General features: G+C 44.2%; 1 protein-coding gene across 4 annotated transcripts in view; it reads left to right on the top strand.

Annotated features, from left to right (window-relative positions):
- SLC39A11 (solute carrier family 39 member 11) overlaps nt 1–16,466 on the top strand; it is a 564,973-nt gene that overhangs the window by 357,530 nt on the left and 190,977 nt on the right. For all 4 annotated transcript variants that reach the window (XM_077972623.1, XM_077972622.1, XM_001085226.4 and 1 more), the window contains exon 6: nt 5,961–6,131. In XM_077972623.1, coding sequence (XP_077828749.1) covers nt 5,961–6,131 — 171 coding nt within the window. The remainder of the gene's footprint in view (nt 1–5,960; nt 6,132–16,466) is intronic.

Raw genomic sequence — 16,466 nt, 5'->3', positions numbered from 1 at the left:
CTCAGTCTGAGGTTCTTGAATCCATAAGGACCCAACAATTATTTCAAAATGGTCTGTGTAGTTTTTGCTGGATTGTAACCTTCGCTGTACTTTCAAAGGTGGTTGCTGATCCAAGATGGTTTGGGGTCATTCACTAGAGGACTTCAGAGATTTCTGCTCTGCAGGGAGGAAGCCAGACCTCGAAGGGCAGAGGCTTACCTGGGCAGCAGGGTTTGCTCATGGCCCCTGGGCTTGTGCCTGTAAGACCTGTGTCTGCTTTTCTCCATCCTATGGTGTTTTGTGACCATAATCATGTCCTCTGTTTTGGGGAAGAGGAAATCAGGGAAGCGGATGCATCAGAAAATGTCACCTGGTGATTCTGTGGGAAAAGTGAGCCTGGGACTTTTCTGTCTGTTTCATTGTCATCCTCACCCTTACATGTAGCACTGTGGTTCCTTTCCAGGAAAGATGGAGTGGGAAGGATGAGAGGCTGAGCCCCGGCAGTGGGTCCTTTCTTTGTGTGAATTCTTAGATGCTTAATTACAAATTAAAAAATAAAATTGTAATGATGGGCAACTTTTTTTCCTAACAACAAAGAATCTTTTCATTCTCCTTCCCAAAAGAAGTATAAGCCCATGCTGCGGGTTTAGCATGGGTAAATATTTTCTGCTTGCAGCTACTTTATGCTTAGAAATAGTTGGTCTAATGGGTTAAGAAATACTACTATTGGCTGGGCGTGGTGGCTCAAGCCTGTAATCCCAGCACTTTGGGAGGCTGAGACGGGCGATCACGAGGTCAGGAGATCGAGACCATCCTGGCTAACACGGTGAAACCCCGTCTCTACTAAAAAATACAAAAAACTAGCTGGGCGAGGTGGCGGGCACCTGTAGTCCCAGCTACACGGGAGGCTGAGGCAGGAGAATGGTGTAAACCTGGGAGGCGGAGCTTGCAGTGAGCTGAGATCCGGCCACTGCACTCCAGCCCGGGCGACAGAGCAAGACTCCGTCTCAAAAAAAAAAAAAAAGAAAAAAAAAGAAATACTACTATTACAAAATGTTTCAGGTTTGTCTGCAAGTAAGAATGATTATAGATACGAGATTTCCTCTGAGTCTTTCCCCACTCTGGTCACAGGCAATGAGAGCTCACCAGACTCTTTCTCACTGCAGCAACTGCTCCCACTACCTTTTTTGGTAAGCCATGAGCAGTTCAGCCTTTGCTCCTCCCACCCCCTTCATCCGCAGTCAACCATGAGGCCCTAGTTAAAAGAGGGGCTTCTGGAGGCCAAGATGCTGAGTCAACTCCTGAGTCCACTGCAGACTGGCTGTGTGACCTGGGACCAGTTACTCTGCCTCTCTGTTCTTCAATTTACTCATTCGTTAAAGGGGATTAATCTCTATTTCATGGGGCTTTTGTAAGGATTGAGGACTCATTGAAGATAAGTTCCCAATATTACCTGTGAACCAGTGTCTCTGATGTTGTTTTGCTTCTGCGTTTGACATTGGCTATTTCATCCCTAAATGAAATAGTCCCCCTTCTATTCCTCCTTCCCAAATCCCACTTCAAAAGTGCCCAAACCTTTCCCATTTCAAGAAACCTCACGAGGTTCTTGTCACTCTGGCACACCCTCACATCCCACAGTGTGCTTGGCAATTGCCTCCGCTAACGGATCATCCTTTTCCCACGCGCTAGCATTTTACTTGATGGGTGTGATGGTTGAACTAGCCTTACCAGGAGAGGCAAGAAAATTCATTGCTCATGATGCATCATACTCTGTAATGATTTATTTGGACTAATCTTCCTTGTTGCAGACTCATTAGTGGCTGTCACCAAATGGTGGCTTATTTAACTTTCACAAGGACGTGAGGCATTTCCACCCTCCTGTTTCCTACTAGGGAAGGCATTGACGTCAGTTTTCACACACTGGAAGCCCGGGGCCAGGCGTGCGTTTTAATTTTGAGGAAGAACTCTTTATGCTCCTTGATGTTCCTATGAAACACAAGCATAGCGCTAGAATTTGCTCGTGGTGCCTTTGAGGTCTGTTGTTCTCTGTGTAGCATCTGGAGGAGATTGAGAGTAGGATCCTTTTGTGACATTGACAAAAACAAGTGCAACCGTTGGTGATTGTTACAGTGTGTGTTTTGCCCCTTAGATTGGAGGGAATTTATGTGTGTCTTCCCTGTCTACCCTCTCTTAAATTATAAAATCCCCAAGGGGCCAGGTGCAGTGGCTCATGCCTGTAATCCTAGCACTTTCGGAAGCCAAGGCAGGTGGATTGCTTGAGTCCAGGAATTTGAGACCAGAATGGTCAATGGGGCAAAACCCCATCTCTACTGAAAAAAAAAAAATACAGAAGGCTGGGCGCGGTGGCTCATGCCTGTAATCCCAGCACTTTGGGAGGCTGACACGGGTGAATCACGAGGTCAGGAGATCGAGACCATGATGAAATCCCGTCTCTACTAAAAATGCAAAAAATTATCCGGGCGGGGTGGCGGGCACCTGTAGTCCCAGCTACTTGGGAGGCTGAGGCAGGAGAATGGCGGAACCTGGGAGGCGGAGCTTGCAGTGAGCCGAGATCGCACCACTGTGCTCCAGCGTGGGTGACAGAGCCAGACTCTGTCTCAAAAAAAAAAAAAAAAAAATACAGAGGTTAGCTGGGCATGGTGGCGTGCACCTGTAGTTCTAGCTACTCAGGAGGCCAAGGTGGGAGGATTGCTTGAGCCTGGGAGGTGGAGGCTGAAGTAAGCTGAGATTGTACCACTGCACTCCAGCCTGGGCAACAGAGTGAGACCCTGCTCAATCAGTCAATCAATCAATCAAAAGTCTCCAAGAGAAGAGATTTTTCTTTTGGCCTCTATCAACTCTCACTGGAGAGCATCTAGCACAGGCCTGTGTGTTCAGACCAGACACAGGAAATCAGGAATCTTTGCTGACTGACCTAGGAGAAAGCTGAGGACCCTCCACCATGACCCAGGTTAGTTCATGGACAGCTCTCGGGGACTGCTTTGCTCATGTCTTTAGTGTCTGTGAGCTTGAAATCCCAGATGTTTAGTTCAATTTCTCGACCAGCATGTGCAGCCTGAGTCATCTACATATTGTCTACTCGAAATGTATGAACACCCCTCCCCGCTTGTGTGCACCATTTGGGATCAGCAACCGCCTTTGAAAGTACAGCGAAAGTTACAATCCAGCAAAAAATACACACTTTTGAAATAATTGTTGGGTCTTTATGGATTCAAGAACCTCAGACTGAGAACGTCTTACTAGATAAATGCATACATACACAAAGGAGATCTAATATCTCAGGATGTCACTGAGTAGCAGTTGTATGCACCCACACGCACATACACATACACACATGCACACACACACATACATGCATACACATGTGGATACCACACAATGAGTGTGGAGCTTCGCCTCGTGTAAACACTGTCTGGGAGGAGTTGCTATCCAATTGAGACAGCTGAATTCTCCACAGGCTGGTGTTGTGAGTCAGGGCTACTGACCAATGGAGGACTGGCATCCTTTCATTGTGGAGGATCAAAGACCTCGCTTTTCCTAATGGAACTGAGATCCAGCTGTTAATAAGAGAGAAATGATTGGGAGCTGGGGAGGAGTGCGTCTACTTGCCTTGTACTTTCTTACTTTCCAATCTGTACTTGTATGATTTGAGTAAATAAATACAAAATGATTTTCTTTTTTTCTTTTCTTTTCTTTTTTCTTTTTCTTTTTTTTTTTTTTGAGACGGAGTCTTGCTCTGTTGCCCAGGCTGGAGTCCAGTGGCCCGATCTCGGCTCGCTGCAAGCTCCGCCTACCAGGTTCACACTACTCAGCTGTCGGAGTAGCTGGGACTACAGGCACCCACCACCACGCCCGGCTAATTTTTTGTATTTTTAGTAGAGGCAGGGTTTCGCTGTGTTAGCCAGGATGGCCTCGATCTCCTGACCTTGTGATCTGCCCGCCTCGGCCTCCCAAAGTGCTGGGATTACAGGTGTGAGCCACTGCGCCCGGCCACAAAATGATTTTCAAAAGAAGTTTTTTCTTTTAATGTTTTTTAAATTTATTTAAGCATTAAAGGCTTCATGAATTAGGCAGCATTCAAAACTAGAAGACATTCAGAGAGCTCTGCCTTTTTTGAAGTTCCAGCAGGAAATAAAGTATAGAAATAGCTTAATTGGTTACAGTTAGGCATTTACCTTATTTGGACATAGTCTAATCAGTTGGCTGCCTGTGGTTGGCTGAAGTTTGGCTACCTGTGATTGGTTGAAGCTCGGCTGCTTGTGATTGGCTGAGATCTAGCTATCCTATTACAAAAAATATATACTCCTAATGAGATTTTCATTTGTATACATACTAAGTTAGGCTGTAGTTCACTATGAAGCAACTCAAAGTACAGCCTCAGACCAATAGTCTCCTGCTTATTTAATTTAACAGACGTGTGAGTTATGTTTGCTGGGTTATTTTCTCTCCCAATAGAGGGACCCTTCTTTCTCTCTGTGCCATCGCATGTTTAAGATTCACTCAAGACCCATTTCCTCTAGAAAGGCTTCCCCACAAATCCATCCCATGCTGTGAACTGAAGGCTGGATGCTCTCTCCCACTCTTGTCCTCGCAATTTCAGATCCACGCAATTTGCCTCTATTATGAATAAACAAATAGCCCAGGGGACCATGGATATTTAGGACAAGCTGGTTGTAAGAATGACATTCTTCCAATATAAGCCAATTTGTAAAGGCATTTTTAAAAGGAGGGTTTGCTCAGGAAACCCAAGGGCTGGGTGCTATGGGTGGCCTATGAATGTCTATGGCACGTGGGCTGCAGTTCTGCCCTTCTCTCTCCTTCCCTCGGGCTGCCTGGTTTCCCATCTCTGCTTGTTGATGTATATCTGATTCTTTCTGATTGTCTCTCCAGCCGCTTCCCTCATTCCGCTGTGGCAGAGCTGCGCGCACATCATGTGATTTTTCAGATTCAGCTTGCACGTTGGAGTCGCCAAGTCTCCCTGGGGAGGGATTCTGATTGGCTGAACCAGGCATCTGAATTGGTTCCTATAAATCAGTATGACCAGGAGAGCAGGGTCACATATTATGTAATTCTGCAGGGCCATGGGAGAGGGAACATGATAGTAACAATAACCATCGATACAATCAGTACTTAGTACATTCTAAGCACTTTCAGACATTGTTACATTTAATCCTCACAAAACCCTTATGACATAGGTAATCCTATTATTCTAGTTTTACGAATCAGGAAGCCACAGCACAGGGAGGTGAAATAACTTGTTTGGCGCTACACAGCTGACCAGTGGCTGAGTCAGGAAGGGAAGCAGGCAGCATGGTTCTGGAATCTGTGTTTCTAATCGTGACTCAACATTGCTTGTCTTAAACAGGCATTGCTAGGATACCACATCTTCATCTTTTTTATCCTTCTTGGTACCTATGCATTGGGCGCTCAATGCCTATTCAGTGATTTTTTTTTTTTCTTTTTCTTTTTCTTTTTTGAAACAGGGTCTTACTCTGTCACCCAGGCTGGGGTGCAATGGTGCGATCACAACTCGCTGCAGCCTCAACTTTCGGGGCTCAAGCCATCCTCCCATCTCAGCCTCCCAAGTAGCTGGGACTACAGGTGCATACCACCATGCCCAGCTAATTCTTTATTTTTATTTTTTGTAGAGATGGGATCACGCCATGTTGCCCAGGCTGGTCTCGAACTCCTGGGCTCAAGCCATCTGCCTGCCTCAGCCTCCTAAAGTGTTGGGATTTCAGGAGTGAGCCACCATACTCGGCCTAGTCAACGAATTGTTCGCTGAATGAATGGATGCCTGAGTGAATGAGAGAACACACAGAACCTTGCATAGCCTACAGGAAGTTCGGGGGTAGAAGCTTCTTCCTGCTGTAGCTTGCTGGAGAGTTAATGTGCCCATGTTCAAAGCGCTCTCTTTCCCCATCTCTCTTTCTCTTTTTTTTTTTTTTTTTTTTGCTCAGACAAGAGTGAAAATGGTGAGGCGTATCAGAGAAAGAAAGCGGCAGCCACTGGCCTTCCAGAGGGTCCTGCTGTCCCCGTGCCTTCTCGAGGGAACCTGGCACAGCCCAGTGGCAGCAGCTGGAGGAGGATCGCGCTGCTCATCTTGGCCATCACTATACACAACGTTCCAGGTGAGGTCTTGTCCGTGAGCGCGCCAGCCACTGCCTGAAGGTAAAGTCATTTGTCAGCACAATTGTCTGGCTGGAAAAGGGGAATGGGCAGTTGTGACATGGGTCCTTCTTGGAGGGGAGTGAAGGTGGCAGTACAAATCCTTCTTGACTTTATTTTTTGATCATCAGAGCTTGATCATCATATGTGAAAACTTCCCATTCCAGTTCATTTAAACAACTTTTACTTCCTTTTTTGACATATGAGTTACCAGGTTATTTGGAGCATAAATTCATAACTGTTACATGATTGCTGTGGAGGGTGTCTTTTATAAATACTGGATATCTCTGGTTCTGCTTAATGCTATTTGAAAATATAGTTGACCTTTGAACAACACAGATCTGAACTACGTGAGTTCACTTACACTCAGATTTTCTTCCACCTCTGCCCCCCTGAGAGAGGAACACCAACCTCTCCTCTTTCTCCTCTTCCTCAGCCGACTCAGTGTGAAGATGAGGAGGATGAGACCTTTATGATGACTCCCTTCCACTTAATGAATAGTAAATATATGTTATCTTTCTTATGAATTCCTTAATAACATTTTTTTCTTGAGATTGCTATATTGTAAGAGTACAGTTTATAATACATATAACATACAAAATATGTATTAATTGACAATGTTATTGGTAAGACTTCTGGTCAACAGCAGGTTATTCATAGTTAAGTTCTGGGGAAGCCAAAAACTCTATGCAGATTTTCTGCTGCACAGGAATCAGCGTTCCTGACGTCTTCATTGTTCAAGGGTGAACTCTATTGAGTTCCGTATAATTTGGCAGTGATAATTGCCTTACCTGCCTTCTTTATGTAGGCATCTTTCTGCAATGTTCTTACCAATCCTTTCCTATTTAGCATTTTAGAGTAATTTCTTTTATGTCTTTTTTTTTTTTTTTTTTTAAAGACAGAGTCTTGCTCTGTCCCCCAGGCTGGAGTGCAGTGGAGCAATCTTGGCTCACTGCAACCTCTGCCTCTTGGGTTCAAGCGATTCTCCTGCCCCAGCCTCTCGAGTAGCTGGGATTACAGGTGTACACCACCATGCCCGGCTAATTTTTTGTATTTTTAGTAGAGATGGGGCTTCACCATGCTGGCCAGGCTGGTCTTGAACTCCTGACCTCAGGTCATCCACCTGCCTCGGCCCTGCAAAGTGCTGGGACTACAGGCGTGAGCTACCACGCTGGCCTGTTTTATGTCTTTAGATGTATTTTAATTGGAAACAAAGGACATATTAATGCCTTATTTCAGAAATAATGAATGCTTCTTTTAGAGCAACTAGAAAACATGATTAAGCATAGGAAATGATAGATATTTTTAAAAATAAATAAATTGAGGGAACCTGAGCAATTTGAGATGCATTTTGAAATTCCAACTCTCTCACTTCCTAACGAGGTTATCTTGACAAATTGCTTGAACTCCCTGAACGTTGGTGTTCTCATCTAAGAAATGGGGATAATGCCACAAGTGGCTTATTCTGAGAATTAAATGAGATGCTAAAGGTACACACAACTTTCAGTACAGTGCTTGGGACATATGAGCACTTGAAAAATGGGAGCCATTGTTGGCATCAGTGATACTCCTGCTGCCTCCTCAGCCATGATTTCCTTGATCTCGAGATCTTAAACATGCCGATTCACCTTTTGTTGTTTGGGAACTCAAGCTTGAGCAATAATCTTCCCCAGGGAACATCCTTGGGTGGTACATTTTCTGAGTCCTTGCAGAGTTCATGGTGTCAATCTGTTACTCTAATACACAAGCAAGAACTTGGCTGGGCAGACATTTTCTAGTCATGACATTTTTTTCTCTTCAAACCTTCTGCAGATGTTGACCCATTGTCTTCTGGCTTTAGTATTGCAGAAGCAAAAAGCACGGCCACACTGAGTCTATTCCTCTGTATAACTTGATGTTGTTTTGCTTGCACAATGAAGACTCTTTTTTTGGTCATCTTTAAAGAGTGAAAATTCTAATATATATTATATATTCTAGTATATATTAAATCTGCCTAAAGCACTATGTGTTTAATTACTTTTTAAGCTCAGATATTTCTCTAGATAAGAAGCACATTCCTCTGTTATTTCTATTGTAACCTTAGGCATTTGTACCATATGATCATAGGAAGGCCCGTTTTCCCAATATTTTCATCAGTATATGTGTCTCCCTCATTCCCCTCTTGACCCTTGTCTTTTAGTGATGAACAAACTTTTTTTAGTTAGTTTTCCAATTTTTATTTTTATTTATTTATTTATTTATTTATTTATTTATTTATTTATTTTTTAATGAGACAGAGCCTCGCTCTGTTGCCCAGGCTGGAGTGCAGTGGTGCGATCTCAGCTCACTATAATCTCCGCTTCCCAGTTCAAGCGATTCTCCTGTCCCGGCCTCCCAAGTAGCTGGGATTAAAGATGTGTGCCATCATGCCCAGCTAATTTTTGTATTTTTCGAAGAGATGGGGTTTCACCATGTTGGCCAGGCTGGTCTTGAACTCCCGGCCTCAAGTGATTAGCCCACCTCAGCCTCTCAAAGTGCTGGAATTATGGGTGTGAGCCACAGCATCGGACCCTGTTGGTTTTCTAGATCTCGGTACTCAGTATGCCTTGAGATAACGATGGGGTCTTCTATGGAACTCACTGCACAGAGATGCCCAAAGTGGGTTAGCCTTGGTGGAAGACCCTGCTCACGCACACCCAGTATCTTAAAGAGCTCATTGGAAGACCCCTTGGTCCCCTGCAGAGGACTGCTTAAGAGCCGTGACGGCCACTTTTAGCCTGTTAAGTGCTAATAGTTAGAGAGGAAAGGTTACTTGTTTTTCATTCATAATAGTAGCTGTCTTTCTGCCATTTATGACCCCTTCTTTAACCAACTGAGCAAGAGTAAAGATCTGCCCAGTGGGTTTAGTGTTAAATAAGGTAACTACACTGAGGTGTAAATTATGATGACTATTTCTCTGAAGAACAAAAATGTAGTCTCAGGTCCAGACTTTATAGCAATGGACTGAGTACCCAACTTCCCTCTAATGGACCCTTTTCTCTACCACACCTGCCACTGTACTTGGGTGATTCATTATGCTCAGCTGGAATCATTTCCTGCCTCATTTCGATAGAAGGCCAGGCTGGTTCAGAGTTTACTTTCTCAAATGTTTGTTGACTACAGTGACAACTTGGAATAAAGCCAGAAACAGTAGGCAGATGTGTGGAATGACAGCAATATTTCTTGATCCTAAATGAGCATAAATTAAAATCTTACTTCTTCCTTGACAGGAGACCCTCTTCTGTGTCTTTCGAGTTTCTAAGTTCAGCCTTTGTCACTTTTATGGTGATGCAAAAGTATCTTTTGAAAGAAGGATTGAGGCCGGGCACAGTGGCTCATGCCTGTAATCCCAGCACTTTGGGAGGCCAAGGTAGGCAGATCACTTGAGGCCAGGAGTTTGTGACCAGCCTGGCCAACATGGCGAAACCCCGTCTCTACTAAAAATACAAAAATTAGCTGGGAGTGGTGGCGCATGCCTGTGATCCCAGCTACTCGGGAAGCTGAGGCAGGAGAATCACTTGAACCCAGCAGGTAGAGGTTGCAGTGAGCTGAGATTGCACCACTGCACTCCAGCCTGGGTGACAGAGCAAGACTCTGTCTCAAAAAAATAATAAAATAAAAAATAAATTGAAATGAGGATTGAGTGCCTTCTAGGAATCTCAACTGAGTTAGATTTCACCAGAAGCATGGTGTTAATAGTCACTGGTTTCAGTAAATTGGAGGACAGCTGGCTTGCCTGGATGGAGAGGTTTGAAGGGACATTTCTTTCCCAGTCTTGTATTTTATTTATTATATTTGAGTATTGTATTCCATGTACTTGGGTTATATCAGTACTAAAACAGGCCAAGATCTCTGGCCTTCTATAACCAATATTATAGCAAGGTGAGATAGTTGATGAACATCATCAGAATAAATGAATTTTATATTGTGTTAGAAGGTGGTTAGTGATTAAAAAAAAGAAAAAGTTCAGGGGAGAAGAGATGGTACAGTGTTAAAGGAAGAAATTGTCATTTTAAATAGAGTAGGTAGGGAGGGGCTCCTTGAGATGGCCTTGCATTTGAGTCAGTCGTGCAGATCTCTGGTAAAGAGTGAGTGTTTTAGGCAGAGGGAATAGCCAGTGCAAAGGCCCTGAGGCAGGAGCATGTCTAGCGCCCACAAGGAGTAGCCAAGAGTCCACAGCAGGGTGAGCAGCAGGGAGAGAAATACAAGGTGAGGGCAGGGATGTCAGCTCCGCCTTTAGATGGAACTTGGAGGCATAAAAATGTTTGTGTTTGCTCTGTGTGTGATGAGCCATTGCAGGGTTTTGAAGAGGGTGCGTATGACTTGACTTGAGCTTTGAAAGTTGGTTTCTCTTTAGGTGTTGAATTGAGATGGGACTTAGGAGGGGTAAGGATGGAAGCAGGGAGGCCTGTGTGGAGGCCACTGCAGAATCCAGATCAAAGATGACAGTGGTACAGATGAAGGTGGTAGTGCTGGAAGTGATGAGAAGGGATCCCTTCCAGGGTCCTGATTGAAGGTGGAGGCAATGGGATTTGCCGATGGATCGGATGTGGGATGTGAGAGAAAGCGAGGAGCCAGGGGAGACCTGGAGGTTTCAGGGCTGCCCAGCTGCAAGGATGGAATTGCCATCAACTGAGACGAGGAAGGCTGCAGCTGGAGGAGCTTTAGGGGGACTATCAAGAATTCGTTTTTTGATCTTGAGGTTTGATTGCCATTAGACATTCAAATGGAGATACTGACTAGGCAGCTGGATGGATGGAGTTTGGAGTTGGATTGCAAAGTCTAGCTAAGAGTTATAGATTTGTGAATCATTGGCACATGAATGGTTTTTGTTTTTTTGTTTTTTGTTTTTGAGACAGTCTGTTCTGACGCCCAGGCTGGAGTGCAGTGGTACAATTTCGACTCACTGCAACCTCCGCCTCCTGTGTTCAAGAGGTTCTTCTGCCTGAGCCCCTCGACTGGTTAGGACTACAGGCACGTGCCACGACAACCGGCTACTTTTTGTATTTTTAGTTGAGGCGGGGTTTCACCATATTGGCCAGGCTGGTCTTGAACTCCTGGTCTCAAGTGATCCACCTGCCTTGGCCTCCCACAGTGCTGGGATTACAGGCGTGAGCCACTGCGCCTGGCCCCTTGGCACATGAATGTTCCTTAAATCCCTGACACTGGATGAGGCCACCAAGGGTCTAACTACAAATAGATGTGTCTTCAAAGACCCACTGTGGCTCATTCCTCGAGTCTCCAGCTCCTACTCCTGTCTAATGAGAAGTGAACTCCCTCACCATTACTGTCAAGCAGCTTCATGTCTTTGATGAGGACCATTTTAAGAGCCTGTTTGGAGCCAGCTTACCTTTGAAAAGGTCTCTTCTTTAACACTATCCTTTATAGCGTATTAAAAATTTAACTAGAGCTTTGAGATTCCCTGAGACTCTGGGTTTTTAAGACAGACTTTTCACAATGACTAAATGGAGAATTGATTTTTTTTTTTTTTTGAAGTATTTTGTCTTTGCTATTTCAGTTTTGTATGTCCTGAGGATGACATTTTGTTTAAAAAATTTTTTTTTTAAATGTGGAAGGAAAATGGAAGGCTTGTTAATAGTAGCCTATCTCCCCGAGATATCCGGGGTGTAAGGACACACCCGTAGGCATATGCACACGTCTGGGGCTCTTGGGTTAATATTTAATACACATGTGCAAGGTCAAATACTTCTTAAGCTTCTGTGGTTCACAGTTGTCCTGTGAATCTGATGAGTTATGCACCATCTCACAAGAGAATGTTGTACACATGTCTTAGTCTGTTCAAGCTGCCATTACAAAATGCCATAGAATGGGTAGGTTAGAAACTACAGAAATTTATTTCTCCCAGTTCTGGGAGCTGGAAGCCTGAGATCGGGCTGCCAGCATGGTAATGGTCAGGTTCTGGTGAGGGCCCTTCTCCGGGTTGTGGATAACTGTCTTCTCGTATCCTCACATGGTGGAAAGAGGGCACTCTCTGGAGTCTGTTTTCATAAGGTTGTTGATCCCATTCATAAGGGCTCCATCTCACGACCTAATCACTTCCCTGAGTCCCCACCTCCTAATACCATCCATTCCCCAAGTCCCCACTATCCTAATTCCAATACCGTTGGGGATTAGGTTTCAAAATACGAATTTTGGGGAGACATAAACCTTGAGACCACAGCCACACACAATATTTTGCAGACAATTCTGGGTGTTTAGACTTTATGGAGTCTATTCACAACCCTAGAACAGGAAAGAACCCCTCCCCAGGCCGGGTGCAGTGGCTCCCGGCCTGTAATCCCAGCACTTTGGGAGGCCGAGGTGGACAGATCACGAGGTCGGGAGATCAAGACCATCCTGGCCAATGTGGTGAAACCCCATCTCTACTAAAAATACAAAAGTTAGTTGGGTGTGGTGGCACGTGCCTGTAATCCCAGCTACTCAGGAGGCTGAGGCAGGAGAATTGCTTGAACCCAGGAGACAGAGGTTGCAGTGAGTCAAGATTGTGCCACTGCATTCCAGCCTGGAGACAGAGCAAGATTCCATCTCAAAAAAAAAAAAAAAAAAAAAAAAAAAAAGGACCCCTCCCCTTTAGAGGACAAAGAAAAGTATACTTGTGCAAATTAAATGCCTTAGGAAGAAATGGTAATGACTGAGGGAGGCCAGCAGATGCTGGCAGGTGCAGTAAAAACAACACTAACAGGCAGACGCCTCCTTAAACAGAGTTCAGACGCACCCGCCTTCTTCTAAGCTACTTCCCTGGCCTCTGCTTGGGTGCATCTGTCGGGGTGGTCTAGGGCGTTTGCATCTGCTGGAGAAGGCCACCCCGAGGAAACAAAAATGTTTTCTAGAAAACCAACCCATGATTGCAGCCTTTTGAGCATACTATCTCTTGAGGTGCTTTTCATGCAGTATCATACAGATTGAAGGGCTCTGAGCCTTCCAAAGATTCCTGGCCCTTCTGTTTTCGAATGGAATTAAAAATCACCTAGCAATTGAGTCCCTACTAATCTCTTATCATGAGTAGCTTATGATCTCAACAGTGAACTACACCATTGTTTTGTATGGGAGAAAGTTAAATTGGAAGCTTAAAGGATTCTAGGGGTTATCTCATTCAAACACTCATTCATTTGAAATTTTAGGGGGTTTTGGTAAATTATCATTATGGCTCCTTCTAGCTTTAGCATTGGATGATTCTGTGAAGAATCATAGAAATAGTAATTATTAATTACATTTATTTAACAAAGTTAATCACTCCTTCCTTTGTGATGCCTTGCTGTATCCTTTATATTCTGTACAATAGTTATCACTCTTACAATTACCTGTTTGTTTTATTTATTTATTTATTTTTAATTTTTGTCAGTAACATAGCAGGTGTATAGATTTATGGGGCACATGAAATATATGTGCGTGCATGCACACACACATAGTTTTTTGAGACAGGATCTCACTCTGTCACTCAGGCTGGAGTGCAGTGGTGTGATCATGGCTCACTGCAGCCTCAACCTTCTGGGCTCAGTTGATCCTCCTACCTCAGCCTCCTGAGTAGCTGGGACTACAGGTGCATGCCACCACACCCAGCTAATTTTTTTTTTTTTTGTATTTTTTGTAGAGACAGGGTTTTGCCATGTTGCCTAGGCTAGTCTCGAACTCCTGGGCTCAATAGATTCTCCTGCCTTAGCCTCCCAAAGTGCTAGGATTACAGGTGTGCACCACCTCGCCTGGCCTGCATGAAATATTTTGATAGAGGTATGTAATGATAACCCATCAACTAAAGTATTTATCCTCTGTGTTACCAACAATCCAGTTATACCCTTAGTTATTTTAAAATGTACAGTTATTACATTATTGACTATAGTAACCCTGTTGTGCTATCAACTACTAGGTCTGATTCATCTATTTTTTTTTTTGTACACTATTAACCATCTCTATCTTCCCCACCCACTCCCTGACTGCCCTTCCCAGCCTCTGTTAACCATCCTTCTACTCTCTATTTCCATGAGTTCAATTGTTTTAATTATTAGCTCCCACAAATACGTGAGAACATAAGAAGTTTGTCTTTCTGTGCCTAGCTTAGTTCACTTAACATAATAACCTCCAGTTCCATCCATGTTGTTGCAAATGACAGGATCTCATTCATTTATATGGCTGAATAATACGCCATTGTGGGTATGTACCATATTTTCTTTATTCATTCGACTCTTGATGGCTGCAATTACCTGTATTTAAACATGTGTATTTGCCCCTAATAGACAGAGCTTCTTGCAAGAAGTTCTATACTGCTTTCTTTTTGGGGGACCCAATGTTATAACACATACCGAAGCTTTGATATATTCAATATGAATTACATAGTTGAGCACATAGAAGAACTGGTACTTTGGATACCTGGCCTCCATTCTAAGAGAGGAGGGGCTGTTTGAGAGTTAGGTGTTCCTAATTTTCTTTCTTTTTGAGACGGAGTCTCGCTCTTGTCGCCCAGGGTGGAGTGCAGTGACGCGATCTTGGCCCACTGCAACCTCCGCCTCCTGGGTTCAAGCTTCTCCTGTCTCAGCCTCCTGAGTAGCTGGGATTACAGGCGCCCGACACCATGCCTGGCTGATTTTTGTACTTTTAGTAGAGACAGGGTTTTTGCCATGTTGGCCAGGCTGGTCTCGAACTCCTGACCTCAGGTGATCCGCCCGCCTTGGCCTCCCTAACTGCTGGGATTACAGGCGTGAGCCACCGCGCCCAGCTGCCTAATTTTCTTTCTACATTGTCCAGGTGGGCCAAGGGAGGACATTGACTCATGTGGGTCCTGATGATACATTGGCAGACTCTTGCTCTCTTTCGTATTTGAAGTTATTTATAAAGTTCCACAGAAGAAGAGGGCAGATGAATTGCATGCTTTTTATTTTCCTGTCAATAGTGTCAAGAACCAAGTTTGTTTTGCTGGTTGTCGCTATGACATAGAGTCCTGGGGACCAGTGTTTGTGTCACTAGAACAGCCCGACAGTTGGTTTTGGTCATGTGGCCTGTCCTCATTGCCAGCTCCTGATAATGGCTTTCAAAGAAATGCTTGAGATTTGAATCCAAAGTGATTTTTTGTTTCAGGTAACAAGAACACAAATTTAGACATGAAAATGTTCACAGTGGTTGGTTATTCCTGGGTGATAGGATTGCAGATGATTTTTATTTTCTTCCTGTTTTTGTGAGATTTATAACTAAGCTTTCCTGTAGTAAATATTTGTGACTTGCAATCAGATAAAAATGCTTTTTTGGAAAGGTGAAATTCTTGCTTTTTTTAAGCTTGCCATATTAAACGTTAATGTCTGCAGCACCACGTTGGCGTGGTTCTCACTCCAGATGCATCAGGCTCAGTTCATCAAGGAGTTACCATCACCTAACCACCTCAACATGCCAACCCTCAACACATGCATAGAAGTAGAGAGATGTTATTCCTTTATGCCAGAGATCATCTTACTGGGGTTGTCTTAGTATTTAGACAGGTTAGAAGCAGAATGAAGGACTGCCTTGGTTTCCTATGGCTGATGTAACCAATTACCACAAACTTAGTGGCTTAAAACAATCCAGATTTATTCTCCTGCAGTTCTGGAGGCCAGAAGTCTGACATCAGTTTCACTGTGATAAAGTCAAGGGGTTAGCAGGGCCGTGTTCTTGCTAGGGACTCTAGGGGATAATCCATTCCTGCCTCTTCCAGCTTCTGCAGGCTGCCGGCGTTCCTTAGCTTGTGGCCACATCACTCCAATCAGTACCTCTGTGATCATTGGTTTCTCTTCCGTGCCAAATCTCCCTCTGCCTTTTTATAAAGATTCTTGTGGTTGCATTTAGGGCCCACCCAGATCATCCAGGGTAATCACATCTGAAAAATCTCCTTTATCATGAAAGGTAACATTCACAGGTTCCAGGAATGAGGACCTGGATATATTTGGAGTCAGTATTTGGCCAACCACAGAGACCAAAGGTATCTTCTGAATGCAGACCAGAGATTCTTAGCTTGAGTTCTGAAATGTCTTCAGCAGCCAGCATTCCTTTATAAGTCTAAGCCTGGCTCTTATGGAGTCTTAGTCTCACCCTGGGACTCCCATGGGCTGTCAGCTGTGTCGTCCTCATTTCCCATCACTGGCTGTCTGTGTTTGAGCCTCTGAAGAATTCCTCAGTCTTAATGAGCCCATTCAGCAACTTATTCCCCTGGTCCTTCATCAAATGAGAGTTTTAGGGTGTTAGTGAAAGATGACGTAATATTTACTTAGCTTATACGTGTGCAGTGGGGATGGCAGGGA

This window comes from Macaca mulatta, chromosome 16 (assembly GCF_049350105.2).
Source record: "Macaca mulatta isolate MMU2019108-1 chromosome 16, T2T-MMU8v2.0, whole genome shotgun sequence".
Taxonomy (NCBI): Eukaryota; Metazoa; Chordata; class Mammalia; order Primates; family Cercopithecidae; genus Macaca; species Macaca mulatta.
Note: the sequence above shows the minus strand (reverse complement) of the source record. Positions and strands in the feature narration are given on the sequence as shown.